The sequence below is a fragment of the Pelmatolapia mariae genome, linkage group LG12 (genome assembly GCF_036321145.2).
Source record: "Pelmatolapia mariae isolate MD_Pm_ZW linkage group LG12, Pm_UMD_F_2, whole genome shotgun sequence".
Taxonomy (NCBI): Eukaryota; Metazoa; Chordata; class Actinopteri; order Cichliformes; family Cichlidae; genus Pelmatolapia; species Pelmatolapia mariae.
Window position 1 is genome coordinate 16,532,073 of NC_086237.1, and position 19,502 is coordinate 16,551,574.

At 40.6% G+C, this 19,502-nt stretch overlaps 2 protein-coding genes across 4 annotated transcripts; both read right to left on the reverse strand.

Moving 5' to 3' along the window:
- Positions 1-2,373: 2,373 nt before the first annotated feature.
- On the reverse strand, positions 2,374-11,775 carry elmod3 (ELMO/CED-12 domain containing 3). Of its 3 annotated transcripts, none has more exons than XM_063489489.1 (13): positions 11,706-11,775; positions 9,869-10,585; positions 9,024-9,095; positions 8,830-8,904; positions 8,678-8,744; positions 8,294-8,362; positions 8,102-8,190; positions 7,771-7,894; positions 7,525-7,647; positions 7,277-7,407; positions 7,068-7,144; positions 6,837-6,964; positions 2,374-6,322 (listed from the first exon to the last, which is right to left on the reverse strand). In XM_063489489.1, the coding sequence occupies exons 2-13, from the start codon at positions 9,968-9,970 to the stop codon at positions 6,072-6,074; spliced, it is 1,308 nt and encodes a 435-aa protein (XP_063345559.1). In that variant the 5' UTR covers positions 9,971-10,585; positions 11,706-11,775; the 3' UTR covers positions 2,374-6,071. The 3 variants fall into 3 exon arrangements, with proteins under 3 accessions (XP_063345559.1, XP_063345558.1, XP_063345560.1); XM_063489488.1 differs by lacking the exon at positions 11,706-11,775 and adding an exon at positions 11,462-11,697; XM_063489490.1 differs by lacking the exon at positions 11,706-11,775 and adding an exon at positions 10,864-11,028.
- Positions 11,776-14,969: 3,194 nt separating this feature from the next.
- Positions 14,970-16,581, reverse strand: star (steroidogenic acute regulatory protein). The gene is made up of 7 exons (XM_063489794.1): positions 16,518-16,581; positions 16,255-16,362; positions 16,001-16,128; positions 15,737-15,895; positions 15,422-15,606; positions 15,219-15,312; positions 14,970-15,115 (listed from the first exon to the last, which is right to left on the reverse strand). Exons 1-7 carry the CDS (start codon positions 16,579-16,581, stop codon positions 14,996-14,998), a joined length of 858 nt encoding a protein of 285 aa, XP_063345864.1. The 3' UTR covers positions 14,970-14,995.
- Between the last annotated feature and the right edge of the window lie 2,921 nt (positions 16,582-19,502).

The following is a 19,502-nucleotide window of genomic DNA, read 5'->3' on the forward strand; positions in this document are numbered from 1 at the left end:
AGATAATGCAACAGTTCTAGCATTTGTTTTTTTGGCAGCTATAGTTTCTGAAGGAAAGTCAGTGGATGATAACCACAAAGAGAAGATAGGTAATCCTACAAGACCTTAAATGAACCTGCAAAAGGTGACATGGCCACAGGTAGCACTCGCACATTGTTTGATGTCTGCAATGCAGACAAGAGAAACCAGAGCACTTCACAGAGTTGACTGAAAATGGGGCTGACATCACTGTTGTACGTGTCTGTAATTTCCTATATGTCAGCATTTCAAGCAGAGTGCTGTGCATTATGTTTAATGTGTGTGCACACAGACCTGAACTGAGCATCAGAATCTACTGGGCAGGAAACAATGACATCAGAGAGAGAGAGAGAGAGAGGAACAGAGTTGGGGGAGGGAAGGCGAGAGTGAAAGTGAGAGAAAAAGGCTGTAATCCAGCAGGCTCACTAGGTACAAATGGAAACAGATTCATAAAAGTCAACCCTGCTCTGTTCTCGTCATTCTGACTTGGAAGCCAGAGGCCTTGACACACCAGTAGGATGCTGGATATGTGGCTGAGTTCTCCGTTTCACATTATTAATCCTTTAAAGGGTTTCTGAGTGGAATCATGTCAGTTAGGTTGCTCTCAGCTGAAATCACTCCTTCAATAAAACATTGCTAATGTAAGCATGGAAGGGAAAATAGGTTAGGGAAGGGTGATTTTGATTCAGGTCATAAGAAAAGGGGGGAAAAAGGCTTAGAATTTTTTTCTTTCGTCCTGTGTGTGTCTGCTGTGATTCAGCAGGTCCACCACATCCCAGTCATCTGGCACTGTGGGACTGGAGCCACAAGTCTGATTAGGCGCAGATGTAGAGCATCCAGTATCAAGATTCCATTGAGGCATCTTTGTTAACTCTGTACAAAAGTCTCTTTCGTTTGATTTACATTTTCAACACACCAGCATGTAAACAAGCCAGTAATTTGCTTATCTTATGAAAGATGAGGGGCAGAATTTTAGTCTAAGAGTTTAATCAGTGCCTGCCAATACTGCCGATCCACCCCACTGAAGCAGCGCTGGGACTTATGAGGCTCACTAAAAACTAAACACTGGAAAGGCAAAATGAATCAGGATCAGGTTTAATTTTAATAGGAGTTCACCGATGTTGTTTTGAAAACTAAAAACACTGACAAGGAATTGGAAAAACAGATCAAACTTCAGCTTATGCAACTGAACAGATTAGTCTTGGCAGACTCGCTCTGTGCGTGAGATTATTTTTGCAGCACCACAATAAATGAAACACCATGTGAGTCATGTAGCTCTATGGCAGCATGTTAAAAGTGTGCACTCTAGTGGCTGAACTGCAAAAAATGTACTGACGCACTGCAGAGCGCAGATAAGAACAGAGTTAAAAACCTCTGCAAAAGAGGAAAAAGTTGCAGGAAAAAAATAAACACTTCATTAGTTGCTAAAAAATAAATACATTTATTACCTTTTTAATCCAACTGTAAAGTTTCTTTAAAAAAAAAACAAAATCCACCACATACATAAGATGCTCTATCGGACTTAAATCTGGCGACTGTGGAAGTCGTTTGAGTACAATGAAATCACTGTTTAGTAAATACGAACAGTTGATGGACATGGTCAGCAAAAAAAAACTTGGGTAGACCATGACATTTAAACAATGCTCAGTGGGTAGTAAAAAGCCCAAAATGTGGGAAGAAAATATCCCCTACACCCTTACACCTCCACCACCACCAGTACTGTAAATGTTAGATACAAAGCAGGATGGCGCCATGCTTTTTCCAACATGTTATCAGTCTTCTGTTGTCCGCTGTGTAATTTGTAGCTTCAGTTTCCTGTTCTTGGTTGACAGAAGCAGCACCTGGTATGGTCTTCTGCTGATGAAGCCCCTCTGCTTCAATGTGCTGCGCATTAAGAGTTGCTCTTCTGCATACTTGGGTTGTATCAAGTGGTTATTTCAGTCACTGTTGCCTTCCTCTCAGCTTGAAACACTCTGGCCATTCTTCTCTGACCTCTAGTATCAACAAAGCATTTTCCCCAAGAGCACTGCCACTTACTGGATGTTTTCTCTTGTTCAGACCACTCTCTGTAAACTCCAGATAGTTGTGTTGGGAAAATCCCAGCAGTTTCACAAATATTCAGACCAGCCTGTCTGCCACCAACAAACACACCACAAAGACACTTAAACCAGCTTTCTTCCTCATTCTTATGCTCACTTTGAACTTTAGCAGGTCATCTTTACCGAAAGTTAAGCTTTCCACATACTTGATGGCCACCTCTGGTTAGAAATCACTATAGCATAGCATACGACAGAGTTATGAGACAATTTATAAGATTTAAGAGGAAGTTATGATGACTCAATGATTTCCCAGAGAAACAGTTTTTAAACAGCATTTATTTAGCTTTCTCCATACAATACATTTAATGTACAACAGCACATACTGTATTCTCAAATAACTCTCAGTATAAAATAGGGCTTCTACAATCAAGGTACAGTCATAAAATGCTCTGAGGGACATGACGACAGCAACAGTAAAACACCTTCATATAAAGCGCAGGATATTGAGAGAAGTGATTGTATTTGCCAAGCTGCTGCTGTAGGAAGCAGAACTTCAGACCCCACCTCTCAGAGCATCTGACATCCTGCAAGAACCCGTTTTATGTTTCTCTTGGTTCTGGTTTCTCAACTGAAGCGGCTCCAAATGATGATCAAATCATAAGAACATGATCTATTACTGCTGAAAATATAACTTTTGTTAACATGGGAGGATAAAATCAGGCCTTGTTTGGGGATATATATATATATATATATATATACACATACATACATACATACATATATACACACACACCAAGGTCAAAGCGTAATCAGCATTATGACTGATGATCAAGCTTATCTTAACAATCATATATTGAACTGTTTGTGACTGGAGCTGTAAAAACAGGATTGTTTCTGAGTGTTTTCCTCACACAAAACACTGAATCACAGCAAAAGTATACCATACTATCACTGAAGCCACAAGAAAGCGATCTTATTTCAACATTATAAGTAAACATCAGCCAATTATAGAATGTCTTTAAAAGGAATTTTATCTGCAGATGTGCATCGGAGTGCGCGTGGGCCTATATAGCATCGATAAATGTGTCTTTAAATAGAATACACGTAACACTGACCAGCTTTTGTGTTAGTTTGCTATTACGTAGTGCTTCTGGTGGAGGATATACATTACATATCATATCCAATTAGTATGAGAGAAGGCCTAGGTACAAGGAAACGTAAAAATAGAGAGAGAAAGGAGAGATTTGTCTCAAGTCTTGAGGTAAGCAGTGTGTTTCAATATAATGCCCTACAGACAATCATACAGTTACAATCATTAATTCTCTATATACAAACTTCCTGATTTACATACACTGTACTGCTCCTCAGTTTGTAATTGAATAAAACTAAATATGAGACCATGGTGCAAACTTTTTCAAGCGAGGAGGGGAGTCTGACTTCACAAAGCCCGTTTTCATGATGTGGGTGATAATGAACGTTACAATATGGCTATTGAAGATGGCCTGCTTCCTCTTGCATACGTCACACATACTATCAAATATCTACAACAGTGCAAATTTTCCTGATCGATCAAAACACTTGCAAACAATTGGCAAAACTACATCAGCTCACTTTTGAAATTGTACGGTGGACGAGAAGAATGCAAGTTGGCGATGGACAATCGTCTGAATAGATGCCGACATCGAAAACTCACATGCCTGTGCATTTAACAGTATATATTAATTAATATGGCATGTTTTAGGGGTAACATTAACTCTGCGTACTGTGTCACGCGAATGAATGAAGTCTACCGTGGCACGATGGCTCGAATGAAAGACAAAAGTAAGAGGACAAACCTGCACTCTGCCCCACATGGCTCTGCTGGATGTAGGCACCGGGTTTACTATCACCTTCTTAGAAGACAAGTTTGAGCTCAGAAACATATCGAGCCTAGCCCACATCTCTCCAAAACACACGCTGTGCCACCTAAATGTGCATCTACTCGAGGAGGCTTTGCAAAAAAAAAGAAAAAAAGAAAAAAAAATGTATGTGCTATAGTAATAACAGTTTGCGCACTCATTAACACTACAGACTGTAACTGAGACGCGACATCAACAAGCTTTTACGAAGAGGAGGAGGCTATAGGATGCTACAGTACTAGTGCTACCTGAACATGCTACAGATTGAGACTACAAAGATGGAGGACTGTTTCACATTAGCACAAAGCAGGAACCAGCTTTGCTGAGGAGCTCTACCCATTTCAGCCCACAGAGCTGCTTGCAACCAGCTGTGCCTGGAACCAACATTTGATTATTTAAAAACGCAAACCAAAGGATGTGTGTGTCTGTGTGTCGTTTGTTTTAGGAGAAATATTGTCTTCACAAATGTTATGTACCATTTTTAAAATGACAGAAGTACCATCTATGCAGCTTGATGGATCAAGTACTTAGTAAAGCTGGCTTATTGTGTGCAGAGGAAAGCACCCCATCTGTAGTCAGTTCCTGTCATATGAAACACACATACAAACATACTCACACACATTCGCTTGCACAAGTGCACAAACCCTGAAGTTAGGAACGATTTCTATCATCACACGGCACTAGCGTTTTGATTATCTTAGAGTAAGAGCTGGGATTGCATACTGTAGCATACATCTCCTGGGAGAGGCGCCCTTCATCAATATCAGCTCATTTGTTTTTAACCACACATGCATCCACACCCACACACAGACACACACTCATACACACTGGAATAAATTTTTAAACTGGTCAAAAAAATTAAAAAAAAATTACAATCGCATGCTTTTTAACGGAATGTAAGAAAGCTCAAACCAGACCTTCGGCTACAGCTGGGACCAAGCTGAAGCCAAAGTGTCTCCTTTGCTTTAACCATGAAAAGCAGAGACTTAAGAATTTTGTTCTGGTGGAATTTTATAGTGTTCAAACCGTTCTCACCGTCACCAAGCCATCAGTCTGGTAACACAATTCTGAAGTGCTTTGACACACAACTGTAACGTTATGATTAAAGGGACAGCTGTCCCTTAATAAAGGACTAATATATAGTTTATCTATTTATATAGATAAACACACACACACACACACACACACACACGTGTGTGTGTATATATATATGTTTTTATATATTATTTAAAATATATTCCCCCATATTAAGTGGGAGCTCTGGACCTAGTCTATTAGACCTCTGGCAACAGACACCTACTTAAAACTGACTACAACCTCACATTTCGACTGATGTCCAAATGTCATATGCCATTCACACCAACAGCAAATGCAAGGTGATCAGACCTTTAAAGTAAGCTGCATTCAAAGCCTACAGTGTAGCTGTGAAACCATTTACCATTTTCCATATTCCTCTTCCCACCAAACCTGCTACTGTATTCTCTAAAGCAGGGATTCAGACTTGGTCATGTTATCTCGCATTACCATAATTTTAAGATAGCCTTTAACAACATACCAATCATTGCTGCTCTTCAGTTACATTGCATGTGACGGAGCAGTATTTTGGTGCAAAGGAGAATGCCAAGCCTTTGGGAAAAGAAAAAAAAAAAAAGACACTCTCTGCCATGCTTCTCTATAACATTTAGATAACCTGGATAAGAGATCCTTGGAACAAAATTGTGTATATTTTGTACTTTTAGACAGGTAGACTTCAACCACAATAATTTGGCAGCTATTGATTTGGCTACAAAATCCACAGAAAAGTGCAAATATTCACTTTATTTTGTTTTTGTGACATCTTGAGTTTCTGACCTCTTTATATCTGTTCTATGCACCCATGCTTAATAAATAAGTTAATAACAAAACTCAAACATAACTCTGAAAGATCCCCTAGCATAATCTGATCAAAGTGCAGCACCCCAGCAACAACGGAAGGAGTGGAAGTGTTTGATAAGGTTCAGATAGCAGGTCCTAGATCATGGTCTTGTGGGGCTCTTCTTCTAGCTCCGAGTAAGCCACTCGCACATAAAGTAATAGATAGACTCACACACACAGAAACACTCGCATAGAGTCTAGCTTAGATCAGTCTGGCCTCTCCCTCCATGTCTGGCGGTAGATCACACACTCCTGTGAAGTGCATCTCCTTTCCCTTGCGTGCCTGTGCAGTGCCAGCTTTGGCCCCTCGCTCCCCCAGGCTGGGAGAGGGCTGTTGAGCCACAGGGTCTGGCGACGTCCCACGGGGGATTCCACCTGCCCGCCTCTCTTTCAGGAAGACCTCTAGCCGGCGCAGCATCTGCTTGGGGTTCTTTTTGGCAAACAGCTCCACCTCTGAGGGTTACGAAACACAGAAAATGTGAGATTTGCGGAGGAATGGTAATCTGTGTTTTTTCCAGTGTGGAATTCAATGGATAGACCCCTAACTTAGACTAAAGGAAGACCCTTGACATTTTGGGAAATCCCATATTTGCTTGGATGCTGAGTGTTGCTTTCAAACAATGATACCAATCGCATATTTGTCTCTAAATATGAAGCCAAAAGCTGCAGCTTAGGTAAGAGTAAAACTATCAACGGTGTGTGAAACAGTTCACTAACCAATAACCAATTATTGAAAAAGTTCAATAATCTCATCTGTGTTAAGGATATGAAAGCAGAAATGTAAAAATCACAGGTTTTCATCTGACAAAAGGCTTTGTACCAGGCTGGCCTTGGACCTGTATTTTGTTTTTTTTACTTTGCTCTTTAAAGCAGATTAATTTTCTGATGTTTCCAGTCTTTGTGCCAATTGGCTTCTGACTGCAGCATCACAAGTAAGAGGTAGCATTAGTGTGATTATAAGCACAACCTTTCAGAACAAAGCCAGAGTCAGCGATGGTCTTCTGCTGGGTCTTCCACAGTTGATAAAGGTGCAGATACGTGGCAACGTAGAATTCGTTCAGCACGCCGACCACTTGCTGACGACGATTACACTCCCTGGTATGAACAAAACACAAAGGACAGAGGGTGTCGTGACACCCATCAAACACACTTCTGAAAATGGGATAATTAAAAAAAACAAAACAAATATGAGTCTCACTTGGACAAGGCCTCCTCTCTTAGTACTTGCAGAGCGATGCGGGTCATGTTGATTGACATCACACTGAATGGAAAGTTCTAAAACAGACAAAAACACAAGAAATTATTGCTGAAGCAGTGAGGGACAATCATTAAATCAAATGAACACATTTTCCCACTTTGGCTTGAACAAGCTGCCTTGTGAGAGTAAATTTTACTGCCAGGTAATACCTGTGTCGGGTGTAGTGATAATTTGTAGATGTCTCTAGCCAAGGGTAGAGTCTCTGGGTCCATCACAAAATATAGAGTATGCATCAGTCCCAGGAATCCAGTGCCACGTAGGTCAGTGGCAGGGTCTGTACCTGCAGTACAGAAAGTAAATAAAGGCAAAGCAGCATGATGTTAGCACAGGAGTGATGTCATATTATTAATTATGAATTGAGAACTACCTTTTTACAACAAAATAGAGAGAGTCTTACCCTGAAAGCCAATGTTTTCCCAGTGTACACCATACCGTGGACAGTCCAACTTGCTGCCAATCAGCTTCTTATAAATGGTCTGGAGGACACGCATGTGGACCGTTTGGCTGTTGTCAACAGGGCCTATGTAAAGAAAAGTAAAACACACATGTGCAAAAGACCTAATTTTTGTTTTTGGAAACACTTAAGGAGTTTTAACAACTTGTGTGATGTTTAGACCAAACAGACCCTCTAACACACACTCACACTGTGCAATGGCAAAGACGAGATCTCTCTCCTCCAGGAGCTCCCTGTGAAGTCGCGGAGGTCCAAAGAGGAAGTGTGTGATCGCAGCCAGACCAGTCCTGCGAATGGTTGGCTGGATGTTCTTCTGCAGGTGGACATTGAGGAAAAATTTAAAAAGTATACCCATCAAAACAATTTATTTATTTGTTTTCAAATGCATTATCATTCTCATACTTTACATTTCTTTATTTACTACACTAAAGACTAGTGATTTTTATGAATAAGACCTAATTCAGATTTCCTCTGTTTGTCATTCTACTTTCTTTGCAGTTTTGTTTTTAGCATTCCTTACCAGCAAATCCCCAAGGTCTGTGGTCTGAAAGTACTGCAGGGCTTCATTGAAGGAGATAAGTGGGGTTGGGTTTAAGTCCTCAGTGAGAGCTGGGAGATCAATATTACAGTTATATTATTATACCATCAACTAACAGACCAAAAATCAGCAAAGTCATTATCATTCTCCTACAAACAGTAACATTTATCTGACCTGGCTGGGTGTGCTCTAGAGCCTCCCACTCCTGCCTGGCCTTTTCCAACTCCACATTTTCCTTATCATCTGTAAAGAAAACAAAGTTGAGGAAAGAAAACGTGCTAATTCAACAAACAGCTTCATTTGGTTCACAGCTTTAACTAAGCACTCCAACAGGGTGAGCTATTTTGCTATGGTGACGTCCACCCAGTCAATCCCCTGTCATGAATCCTTCTTGTCTAACAGACCTGCACCCTCCAGGGTGCCTCCTGTGCTTCCTACAACCAGGCAACCTTAACTCCTGGGTCAGGTGTTACCTGCAATAATTGCTCTGTATCTAGGATACACACACACGCACACAAGAAGAGGATGTGAGACAAAAATCAAGGCTGTTCATGTTACCTTCAGGCTTGGGCTGGTCTCCAGCTGCCAGGGTTTGCAGAAGACCATTCTGTTTTAATGCTGAAATCTGGAAAATAAAATATTTGGAGACATTAAATTCAAGGAAGTGGTGTGCTGTTGGAAGTGAGACAGTAACAATAGGCTTTAATTACCGGCAGAGATCTGAGTGGTGCGCTGCCATTGGTGTGGTCTTTGACATTATGACCAATAACCAGTCCATTCATGATCTATAAAGCAAAAAAAAGAAAAAAAAAAGACAATATGTAGATTTTTTTTTAAAAGGACCCAACACAAGCAAAATCTAATGAGAATGAATCAATGAGAAGTGATTTTTAAGTGTACTCACAGGCTTATGATTGGAGTGTCCATTGGTTATCTCCTCTAATGGTTTACACTCACGAGACAAACCATTCAGACCCTAACAGCAGAGCAGCAGCAACAGAACAGGTGCATTAGAAAAACACAACGTAAAAACAGTGAAGCATTCACCCCCTCCATGACAGAGCAACGCGTTATTACTGTAGGCCATATGCAATTCCTGAAAACTAATACACATATGATAAAAAAAAATTTTAACAGTGAAATATTTAGTATCTAAATATTTAGGCCAAATAAAATAACAGGTATCCTTTTGAAAGTGGCCCGCTTGGAAACATGCCACTTTTACTGGGATGCTTCTTGTGTGTGGCACACTTATGCTTAAAAACTATGAAAGTAATTTAGGGGTGCACATCCACTGGGGAAAATGGTCATAACCTGACTTATGTTGCACCAAAATTGCAAACACACTTACTGATCCAACTGTTTACAAATGAAACTGTACACAAGGACAGCAAAGAGGCCAGGGAGCTAGAGGTAATGTTTTGGCTAGGAAACCAAGCTGGGGATAAAGGAAATGCGCTGTCAGCTGCCACTGATAACAGAAAGGTTGACCTTAGACCTTAGGTTAAACACATAAGACATAAGGACTTAAACAAAGTACATCATGTGACATTAAACAAAAGTGCAGAGCAGGAAGGGAAAAATGATCCCTCTGAGAACAATAAAAATCTCCGTAGCAACAATGGTCAGATGGCAGTACTTCTGTTTTGTTGACCAACACGGCAGGTGCTGCTTTCGGTTTTAATGGTTTTAAGTTCCTGTAAATCTAAACACTGGAATGAGATTAAAACAAAGGTCAAATAAGGTTACCTCAATGCGGGAGGCGACATCAATGTCTTCTTCCATTGCATGTGAGCGCGTTGTCTGCTGAACTTGTTTCTGATCCTGGCCTCTAAAGACTTCTGAAGTCATAAACTGAGATTGGCTGATGAGTTGATGCAAGGGCCACCATGGCTTCAGCTGCACACACTTGTAGCTACTGCAAGTATCTATGCGTTTATCATTTTTCCCTCATATATGTAGACAACACGACATCCACAGTCACCGGGTCGATTTTAGAAAGTTGTCGCCGGGAGGAAAAAAAAGTGTTGTTTGAACATCATATTCACGCAAGAGCAATAGTTGTGTGGTTTTCGATGCCAGTCTAACCACGAGTATGGATGCTGACAGGAATCTACAGATATCAGTCCACGAGAGCTGACTGGAGGAAATGGCTACCCATCAATACACAAGTTGCCTGGAAACCTGCCTCTTTTCTCTCCACCACTGACCAGCCCTGCTCTCTTTAGCCCCTCCAGAGGTGCCCAAAACCAGAATAATGACATTCCTGTTCAGGGCTGGGCTCTCCCTGTCCGAGACACTTCATCACTTTGGCACTTGAGATAAATCCAAAGTATCCCAGGCAGTATTCACAAGCACCAAAGCAGCCCTACGTCTCTGGCCTCACGTGAAATGGCATCAAACATCCGAACTCCAGCTGTGCAACGAGATGTGGGGTCATGAAGAGTTGTTGTATGGCAGGAGACACTGTGTGAAAGGCAGTGGTTTAAAAACGCAAAGTTAATAAATGGCTACACAAAAGTAACAGAAAAACCAACCAACAGGCGACAAAGACACAGAATTATGGGTTCTTCCCAGCACGTTTGGCTCATCATATCAAAAACAATAAAACAAGCAAAGGTTCATCACGTATCCTTTAAGTCACAATACATCACAACACCTGGAACAAAAATAGTTCCCTTATGCGTTTACCTGTTAGGATGGGCCAAATTATTTTGCTGTGAAAAAAGAAAAACATCTAATACCTGAACTGAAGACCCTGTTTCTTCCAATGTTGTCTCTGTGTGGGAGGGTCAGAGTATATTGCGTGGTGTAAAATAAATACCTCCTCCCAAGCACTGGTTTTCATACTTATATCTCAAGAACATTTTCAATGCATGACTTTAACTAGTCAGCGTTTTTTCTTTTCTTTTTTCCTTCTTTCGTTCTTTTTTTTTTTTTTTTTTTTTTTTTACAGCGTAATATTGCTACTTTTACTAAAGCAAAAGCTCTGCATACTTTCCCATTCGTTAAAAAAAAAAAATCACAGCAATTTTAAAATAAAAGGATAGCACTACAGAAAGCAAGCACACAGCCGCGACAAAAACAAAACAAAAAACTAGCGAATAAGTTCAGCTTAGTGAGGTGACAGCTGCCTACAGTAACGCTCCGCCGCTCTGACAGCTACCATTATCTGTAGCAACCGAAAAGCTAGCATTATGTCAGCTAGCAACCCCGCAGGCACAAAGACGCAGCTACAGCTTCACCTCAAACGGAGAATGCCACGGCGCATATACTGCATGCAAGCCCGCCGAAATTTACGGCAAACACCACAACATTTTAATTCGTATATAAAAAAATCACCTGCATTTAAGGACTCCAGTCCTAGTTAGGTTTTGACACATGAAAAGCCAGCTGCCAGGCTAACTAACGGGCTAGCTGTAGCTCTGCTGAACTGTAACAGGGATGGAGGGGGGATCTGTCCCCAAATCCAACAGCAACACGAATAAATCTGCTTTTGTCTCCAAGTTCCAGCAAATGCAGCAGAAACATTGCGTCCCGCGGCCTGTCTGAAAATATTACGTGATATGAAGCATTTTAAAAGTACCTCAGTTTCTGATTGTTTCTCCCTCCAATCTCAGCTTCCCTTCCCCCGTCCAGTGGCCACGGTAATTTCGAGTGCATCTTGGGAATTGTGGTTTCCTGTCCGACTCTATCTTCATTACGTCATCGCATTCTCCAGCTCAGGTATACAGGAGCTGTGGGAGATCGAGACGTCTTCCGTTACCTTTGATTCTCGCTCCTTTTTCTTGCTCAATATGTAGTTAAAAATAAAAATAAAAATCTATTCCGAAAAGAAATAAAAAGGAAAAACGAAAACAGAAATAATAAAGTAAGGTTCTGAAAAAATCTAATTTACTTTTGACTTGGCACTTTCTCCCTTTCTGTAAGCTGAAAGAATGCGCCTAAAATTCAGACTTCAATTTAGACCACATGAGGGCACACAGATGGAAATGGGTTTGAAAAAAAAATCAAGGCTGTCAGTGCCAAGGAGATATTTTTTTCTTTTTTTAGTCTTCCTGGTTACACAGCTTATCTGCACTGGATAATTTCCTCTTTCCTATCCAAGAATCCAAGAATTGTTTCGTTTTAATGAAAGACTATCTCTAAATGGCTACAACTCACATTACGTCTACTTACTCTAGCATTTTGAGCAATTTACTGTTTTCAAACAGATGTCAGTCATTACCCCCGGAACATCCTTTGGTATGCGTTAAACAAGCTGCATTTGGGGATGCTATGCTTTAAAAATTTAAGTGCATGCAGTTATATGCAACCAAACTGGACCCCCGGATTTCTCAAAAAGCCCTATGGGGGAATTGGAAAATGACTCTCATTTGACCTCACACTCTAGACTAAGGCTTTAGTGGCATGACATAACCGCATCATCCCGAGTAGCACAGGTTAATATATTTATTATTAGAAATGGAAAGTCAGACCTATACTCTGCAATTAAACTAATCCCGGTCCCTGCTGTCTGCCCTGCCAAGAAAATGAGCAGTTACAAAACATTTTGGATCAACTAAAACTACACAGAATAGGCAAAATGTTACACAACTGGCAGTAATGGAGGAGAGATTTCCTGTTTGGGCTGAAATCCACTGTTACTGGATCTTGGGGAATGTGCTGCTGGCTCGCACAGGACTGCTAGCTGCTGGACTCCTTACATTTCGGAGTGGCCAAACACCTGCTCGTTCTGGCAAACGCTCAGCCTGAAAACTCATCAAGGGATAGGAAGACATTTTTCATGAGCTACATTCATCACGGGTTTAAAAAGAGCCTCTAAATCCATCCATCGCCTCCCCGTCAAAGAGGAATAATTCTTATCATTATTGCTGTGCTATTTCAAAGATGAGTTTTAGTTTCATGTTGAGCTTGATGTTTTACTTGTGTGTTTTTTTCCGTCACTGGGATTTGAATTTCTGTCATTTTTTTATTCTCTGTGATCAGATAAAAGTCAAGCAAATGGCACTTAAAGTGTTTAATGTTATCTGTTTTTTCCCAACAGGAAAGGGCAGAGAAATCATTCATCAACAGCATAATAAAAAGCACAAAAACACACACACTAATGATGCTGCTGTCATTTATTCAACACCGCTTTATGTTACAATAGCTCATAGCCAAATACATCTGCACAATATCAATAAATAAAACAATGAAATAAAAGTGCAATTTCGCAGCAGAGGCAGGGGCAATAAATGACTGTTTTCTGCCAAAGTGGGATGATGATGATGATGATGATGTATGAATATGTCAGAAAGCATACACTGACTTTTGCAGAAGGTCTTACCAGGAGGGGGAGACGTTGAGGCCAGTGAAATTGTGACATGATTATTATTTTTCTATTTCCTTTTACAGTTTTAAATAGTTTTAATATTTTTTTTTTTTTTTTTTACAATGCTTGCTGATGGGTACCTGAATCAGACTTAAAACATTCTGTTCAAGGGGAAATGACTAAATCGTGTTTTCCCAAAAGAGAATTCCAATCTCTGTGACTTTTCAAATTTAACAGATAAATTCTCATTCTCCAAGCTTGGCCTGATCAAATTTAGAAAAGAAAACAACAAGGAGTGAACAACACCGGAGCCAAAATCCACTAACTGGAGAAGTGGAGATTTTAATCTTTGCATGTGTTACATTTCACTTCATAATTGGATTTGGACCATAAGCTTCTTGTTAAGTTCAGTTGCTGTTGTTCGCAGTCAAATGGCTCTTCAGTTAAGATAGCTGTGGCACATCCAATGTTGTATAGCCTGTATATTAATATTAAGATTAATCTAACAAGCAAAATATCCTGGGAAGAGGCACAAATTCCTTGGGGTTGTGGAAAACACAAGCCCCAATGAACAGGGAAACTCTTCCAAATCAAACATACAGTTTGTGTGTCAGTTTCCTGCTGTGGTGACTCTTTGTGAATAAGGCACAAGCTAAAAGTAGCTTATAGCCTCTTGATCATGCTTAGGTGCCTAAACCTGCACGCCAGCAGGAGGTGACTTCAGTGGTTCCAAAAAAGACGGCCAATTATGCAGAAGTCTTTCAAACTGAGGCTCAAAATCAAATGACTTTGAATATTTTCAACATTTTCATTTGAATTTCATTTGAATTTTATGCTCTCATTTTGGTAATATTGGGTCTTCAAGAAAGCATGATGTTAACAGTTAAGATATGAAAACTGATATGTTACTACCTTATGGAGGATACGCCTGGTGCCCTCAGTCTGTTTGATGATCCTCTCCAATTTTCCTGCCTTTTTCCAAATTGAGGGGGTGGGAGCCACAGGCGAAAGGTCCAACCCAGACTCTTAAAATCAGTAGTCCACAAACCCAACATTGCAGTTCATAGTGGTGTGGTGTTGGATATACATTTTAAATGGCATTCAGTTTCTCTTCACTTTGCAGTTTAGTGTTTATTTTGTGATTAGAACTCTTAAAGGTGTTATTATGTGCTCTAAAAACCCCGCAATTTTATTATATGACTGTCGCCTGCCTTTAATCAGTAGCATTAGATTTACAGGGCACTTGTTTGAGACTGAATCTCTCTGAAGGATTTTAGCCTAGTTGTTTTAAAACACCCAAGCAGGGACCTGAGACACTAAAAGCCAAAGGCGACAATTCCTAACCTGGTTAAAAACAATGAAAGCACACAGTCTGTAAGGCTGGTGTTAGAGACAATCATGGCAGATTTTCTATTATTTAGGGAAAGAAAAACACACATTTACCGACTGCAGCAGTTTAAGCAGATAAATATGAGTTTTGTTTTGGGTTTTTTCTTTTGTAAATGAGCAGAGGCTACTCTTCTGCCACGTCTCTGGTGCCAAAGCTCAATAGACATCCAGTGTCACCAGGCAGGAGACATCTCCACAGAAACATTGTTAGCCATCCTTTGCCTGAGGTGGCTGGCAAAGTCCACCTGCGTCTGAGCGAGCACTTTGTTTATGATTGTCTTTGGGATCCAGCCCTGCCAATGACAGAGACAAAACCAGTGTCAGTTTGAATCAAATGACGCTTTTACACAAATCTAATACCAGTGAAAGGGAAGATGCAAACGTGAGCATTCATACCTTCAGATCTATACTTAGTAACCAGGTGAATTTGGTCTTATTTGGGTCTTCAGCGCAGGGCTTCATAACTATGCAGGTTGGCCCGTTTTCCGCTCTGAGAAATGTAATGATTAACAGACAGTGTCACTTTAAAATAATCTGCACGCAAACGGTCTGTGCATCCATAAAGTAATGCCCCGGACTGATGGCTCCCCATTGCTTACCTGACAACACCCCTCTGCTCAGGCATTTTTGGGTGCTGAGTGGACATTCCTGCCAGGAAGCAGGTGGAGCCTCGCCGCTTGGCACATCGGACACTGACAAAGTCCCTGGGTCCCACCACATTGCCGGGGGTCTCTGCGGATACCTCATGGGTGATCATCGTGTCCTGGCCGATCTTTTGGAGAATCTGGAGAATCCCGAAGTAAAGCATCATTAATTAACATTTCTGGATATATTTGTGTAACATGTTGTAAGTGTACGCTTTTAAAATAACAGAATAAAAGAAGCAATAACTATTAATTTTTCAACTTTCTTACTTTGACTTCTTTCACATTTGGGTTCCACTCCCCCATTTGCTCCATATTTCCAACTAGCTCTTTGTAAAGATCATCAGGATGTTGCTCCAGCATCACTTCTAGCTTGAACACCTTCCCGACATCAGGTAGCACTTTGCTCAGGACCTTGTCTCCATTCGCCTGCAGAAGAGAGGAAATGGGGACGAGAAGTGTTAAAATCTGAAGTTTCATAGCGGAGCTAATACAAAAACACTTGACTTTGATACCAATAATGTATGCACGCACAGCAACAGTTTCAGTGGTCCAGCCGTCCTGCTCGCTGAGGATTCTGATGGCCTTTTGCAGTGCATCTTCACCTTGTTTCAAATAAGACATCTCCTCCTCATTGTAACCCTCTTCTTCAATCTGAGAACCTTAAAACCAAATTGCAGTTATCTAAATTATACCTGTTTATGTCTTATTCTATGATTTAAAAAATCTGATCATGCATGACTTTTTCTTTTTGCATTACAGTGACTGAAACAATCACAACAACTCACTGAGAAGAGAGCTTCGACGGCGGACTTGGCTGATCCAGTTACTGGGGCCTGGACCTGCCAGCCTGTTCAGCTCATGATGAATGGCCACCATGGCATTCTTCCTCAAACCTGGAAAGCACAGACAGAAAATACTCCGTCACTGTACCAGAACTTCCAGAAGGATTATCGAACAACATCTGTCTTCATTTTTTCTTCACTCATCAGGCTGGCATGTAGACTGCAACTTGGAATTTGTGGATGAATTTGTGGATTCATTCACTCACCTGTCATATTCCTCATGTGCCGATAGGAGATGCCAGCACACAGTTTAAAAGTAGCGGGCAGCATTTTCAGTTTCGAAGAGCGCTGAGAAAAAACTGTATAAAGGCAAGAAGATCGCAGAGATTCAAACTCTCTCTGAGCTGTGAATGCTCTAAATGGCCCAGCTCCTGGGTCCATATATATAGCAGCACTGCCCACAAGGCCGCCTTGCTATCACTGTGTAGATAAACACACACACATTTCACTGTACCAACGGCCATGCCACCAAGGTTGCATCGTGCACGCAACAAGAATGCCCCACACTCTCACAAACACTCTGTGGGATTGTGTCCAGCGTCCGGGCCTCCTCCTCGCTCACTTACGCAGACGCAAACATTAGTATATCAGTGGGTGACACTGGGAGAAACAGCCTTTCGTCAGCAATGAAAACACCCAAAAGAGAGGTCAGTGCAAGAGACCCTGAGTGACTCATGCATCCCTTCATGGCCCATTACATGCTAAACACTCTCTGGAATTTGAGGGCAAAAATTTTCCATTCAGTTTAGCTTGTTTCTTCTCCCAGTATGACTGAACCCTCAATGGTACTTGGAAATATAACTGAGTGAAATGATCAGACATTAACTTTAATGTTGTGCTTGGAGACTTTGGGCTCCCTTTAACAACAACAACAGCAAAATGTGTTTGAAGATGGCTTTAAATGGACAATGTTCGTAAGACATCTGCTGTAAAGGGTTTTGCTCGTGTTTGAAGTCTCAGAGACCTTAACTGCAAAGGTTTCAGCTATGGATAAATAGGGTGGATTTTCATAAACTATCTCAGTGGCTATTGCTGAGAATCTTTTTAAGGTTTTTAGGATTTATTGTTGCATATTTTTTCTACAGAAAATGTTTATCCCACATTTAGCTATGTCACCATGTGGGGCAGCATTGTTCCTTATCAGTGAGCAAATAAAATTAAGATGCACAGGCCACGGCCCTGTGTTTCTTCACACTCTACATTACATATTAAATGATTTCCCTTTGGGAATTTTTATTTAGGTTAGGGCAAAAGGTTAAAATAAAAACAACTTTTAAGAACAAAAATGGTTGATTTTGCAACAATATGTGTAAAAAGCAAGCATTAAAAGCACATCTATGCACTGAGCTGTAGTTATCCGGAGCAAAAAGTAACCCTGAGGTCGAAGGAAGTACGTAACTGTGGGTGATTCTGCCAAAAATGCATATTCTGAGTGTTTTGACTGTGAAGAAACAGGGAGAGAGTCAAAATGTTTTGTTTTGTTCAAGTGCAAACTGACAGGAAGTATGAATAACAATTTGCTGCTGAGAACTGAACATCCTTAAACATCTTTTTTACATTTACAGTATTTACCACGGCCGATATTCTGACAACAGCTCATACAAAACAGACGTACAGAAGCGTTCCTTATACTAGAAAAACTGACTTTGTATAACATACTTTAGGATTAAACAATAATAAGAGAGTAATAAAATTTTGAATGCAAGCAACCAAACTTCACTATAAATCTTTTGCCGCCTGCCCATTACATCACACTTTTCTTGAAAGTTCTTCCTGAAGGCTTGGTTAATCATCAGATGCTGCACCACCATCTGTGAAAAACATATTTTATCAAGCTGCTCACATGTTTTGTGAACCTTGCTTGCTTCTTCCAAGAAAAACCCTGGCTATCTAACAGAAATATTGCCTCAGTGGGCCCCGCACGTCAAGCACATGCTCAGAGTCACGGGAACAGAAAGCTGTCAAGTGAGTTGCAGGTCATCTGATTAGTGAACAGGAATGCATGCAGAAAAAACCCCCTAAAAAAATCCCCACTATCGAATAAATAAATTACCAAAAAAGAGCGATCGCCTTAACCTACAACCTCATGTCCCTCTGGCTTGATGACAGGAATCATCTATCAGTCCCTTTGGCCTTCTGCAGGGTGACTTCTTTTATTTACCATGGGAACACACACTCCTAGTGTCTTAACCATTTCTGATCCACAGTGGACACAGTGTAGATTCTAGGCTGGTAAAGGTTAAGGGATCAAACTCTATGTCTTAAAAGAAGCTACATTTCTGTAAGTGAAATGGTAAACGGCCTGTATTTGTATAGCGCTTTACTTAGTCCCTAAGGACCCCAAAGCACTTTACACTACATTCAGTCATTCACACACTGGTGATGGCAAGCTACATTGTAGCCACAGCTGCCCTGGGGCGTACTGGTGCCACCGGGCCCTCTGACCACCACCAGTAGGCCAAAGGTGAAGGGTCTTGCCCAAGGACACGACGACCAAGACTGTCCGAGCCGGGGCTCGAACCGGCAACCTTCCGATTATAAGACGAACTGCCAACTGCCACGATCGCCCCAGTGCTCTAGCTTTTGATCCTGGAACAGGGAGTCATTACTAACTGATGATATGTAATGCAGTTTTAACATTTTGGCTTAATATCCTCAACATTTGTTTGACTTGACACTAGGACAATTTTTTCTTCCTTTTCTTTAACTTTCATATCATATGGATTGAATACTTCTGCATAAATAAAGGTATGTGAGATACTTAAAAGGCTATGTGAAAAAAGATGTTGTGCTCATTACTCAACCTCCAGCATTAAATTTCTGTTTTTGTGAATTCACAATACTGAATAAAATCAGGACCAAAAAGGTGAATAACGTAAATATGTGACATGTACTGGATGTACAGTTATTCCCCTAATAGTCGTGGAAAAAATAAAGTTTTCATAGAACATTGTTTATCATTATTACTTGCTTTTATTTAGTTTACTTTATGCTATTTTAACTTGAATTTTGTTCTTCAAAAGTGTCATATAAATAAACCTTACTTACTCAGTGCTTCTATAGGAATTAAGAGGGAAAGTAACAGCCAGGTGCTGCAAATCAATAAACTTGATTAGCTGGGTATCACAAAGTATGTTACAAGGCTACATCTAAGACTCTGCAGTCCTGAGTAAGCATGTTAAAAATTAAAG

Bases quoted from the DNA above. Each gene is read 5' to 3' on its own strand.
- star (XM_063489794.1), bottom strand. From the start codon at position 16,581: ATGCTGCCCGCTACTTTTAAACTGTGTGCTGGCATCTCCTATCGGCAC. The intron at 16,363-16,517 runs GTGAGTGAATGA...TGTGCTTTCCAG, and splicing joins GCACATGAGGAATATGACAG to GTTTGAGGAAGAATGCCATG. The intron at 15,896-16,000 runs GTGCGTGCATAC...TCTCTTCTGCAG, and splicing joins GGACCACTGAAACTGTTGCT to GCGAATGGAGACAAGGTCCT.
- elmod3 (XM_063489489.1), bottom strand. From the start codon at position 9,970: ATGACTTCAGAAGTCTTTAGAGGCCAGGATCAGAAACAAGTTCAGCAG. The intron at 9,096-9,868 runs GTAACCTTATTT...CTCTGCTGTTAG, and splicing joins ATGTCGCCTCCCGCATTGAG to GGTCTGAATGGTTTGTCTCG. The intron at 8,191-8,293 runs GTCAGATAAATG...TTGATCTCCCAG, and splicing joins TCTAGAGCACACCCAGCCAG to CTCTCACTGAGGACTTAAAC.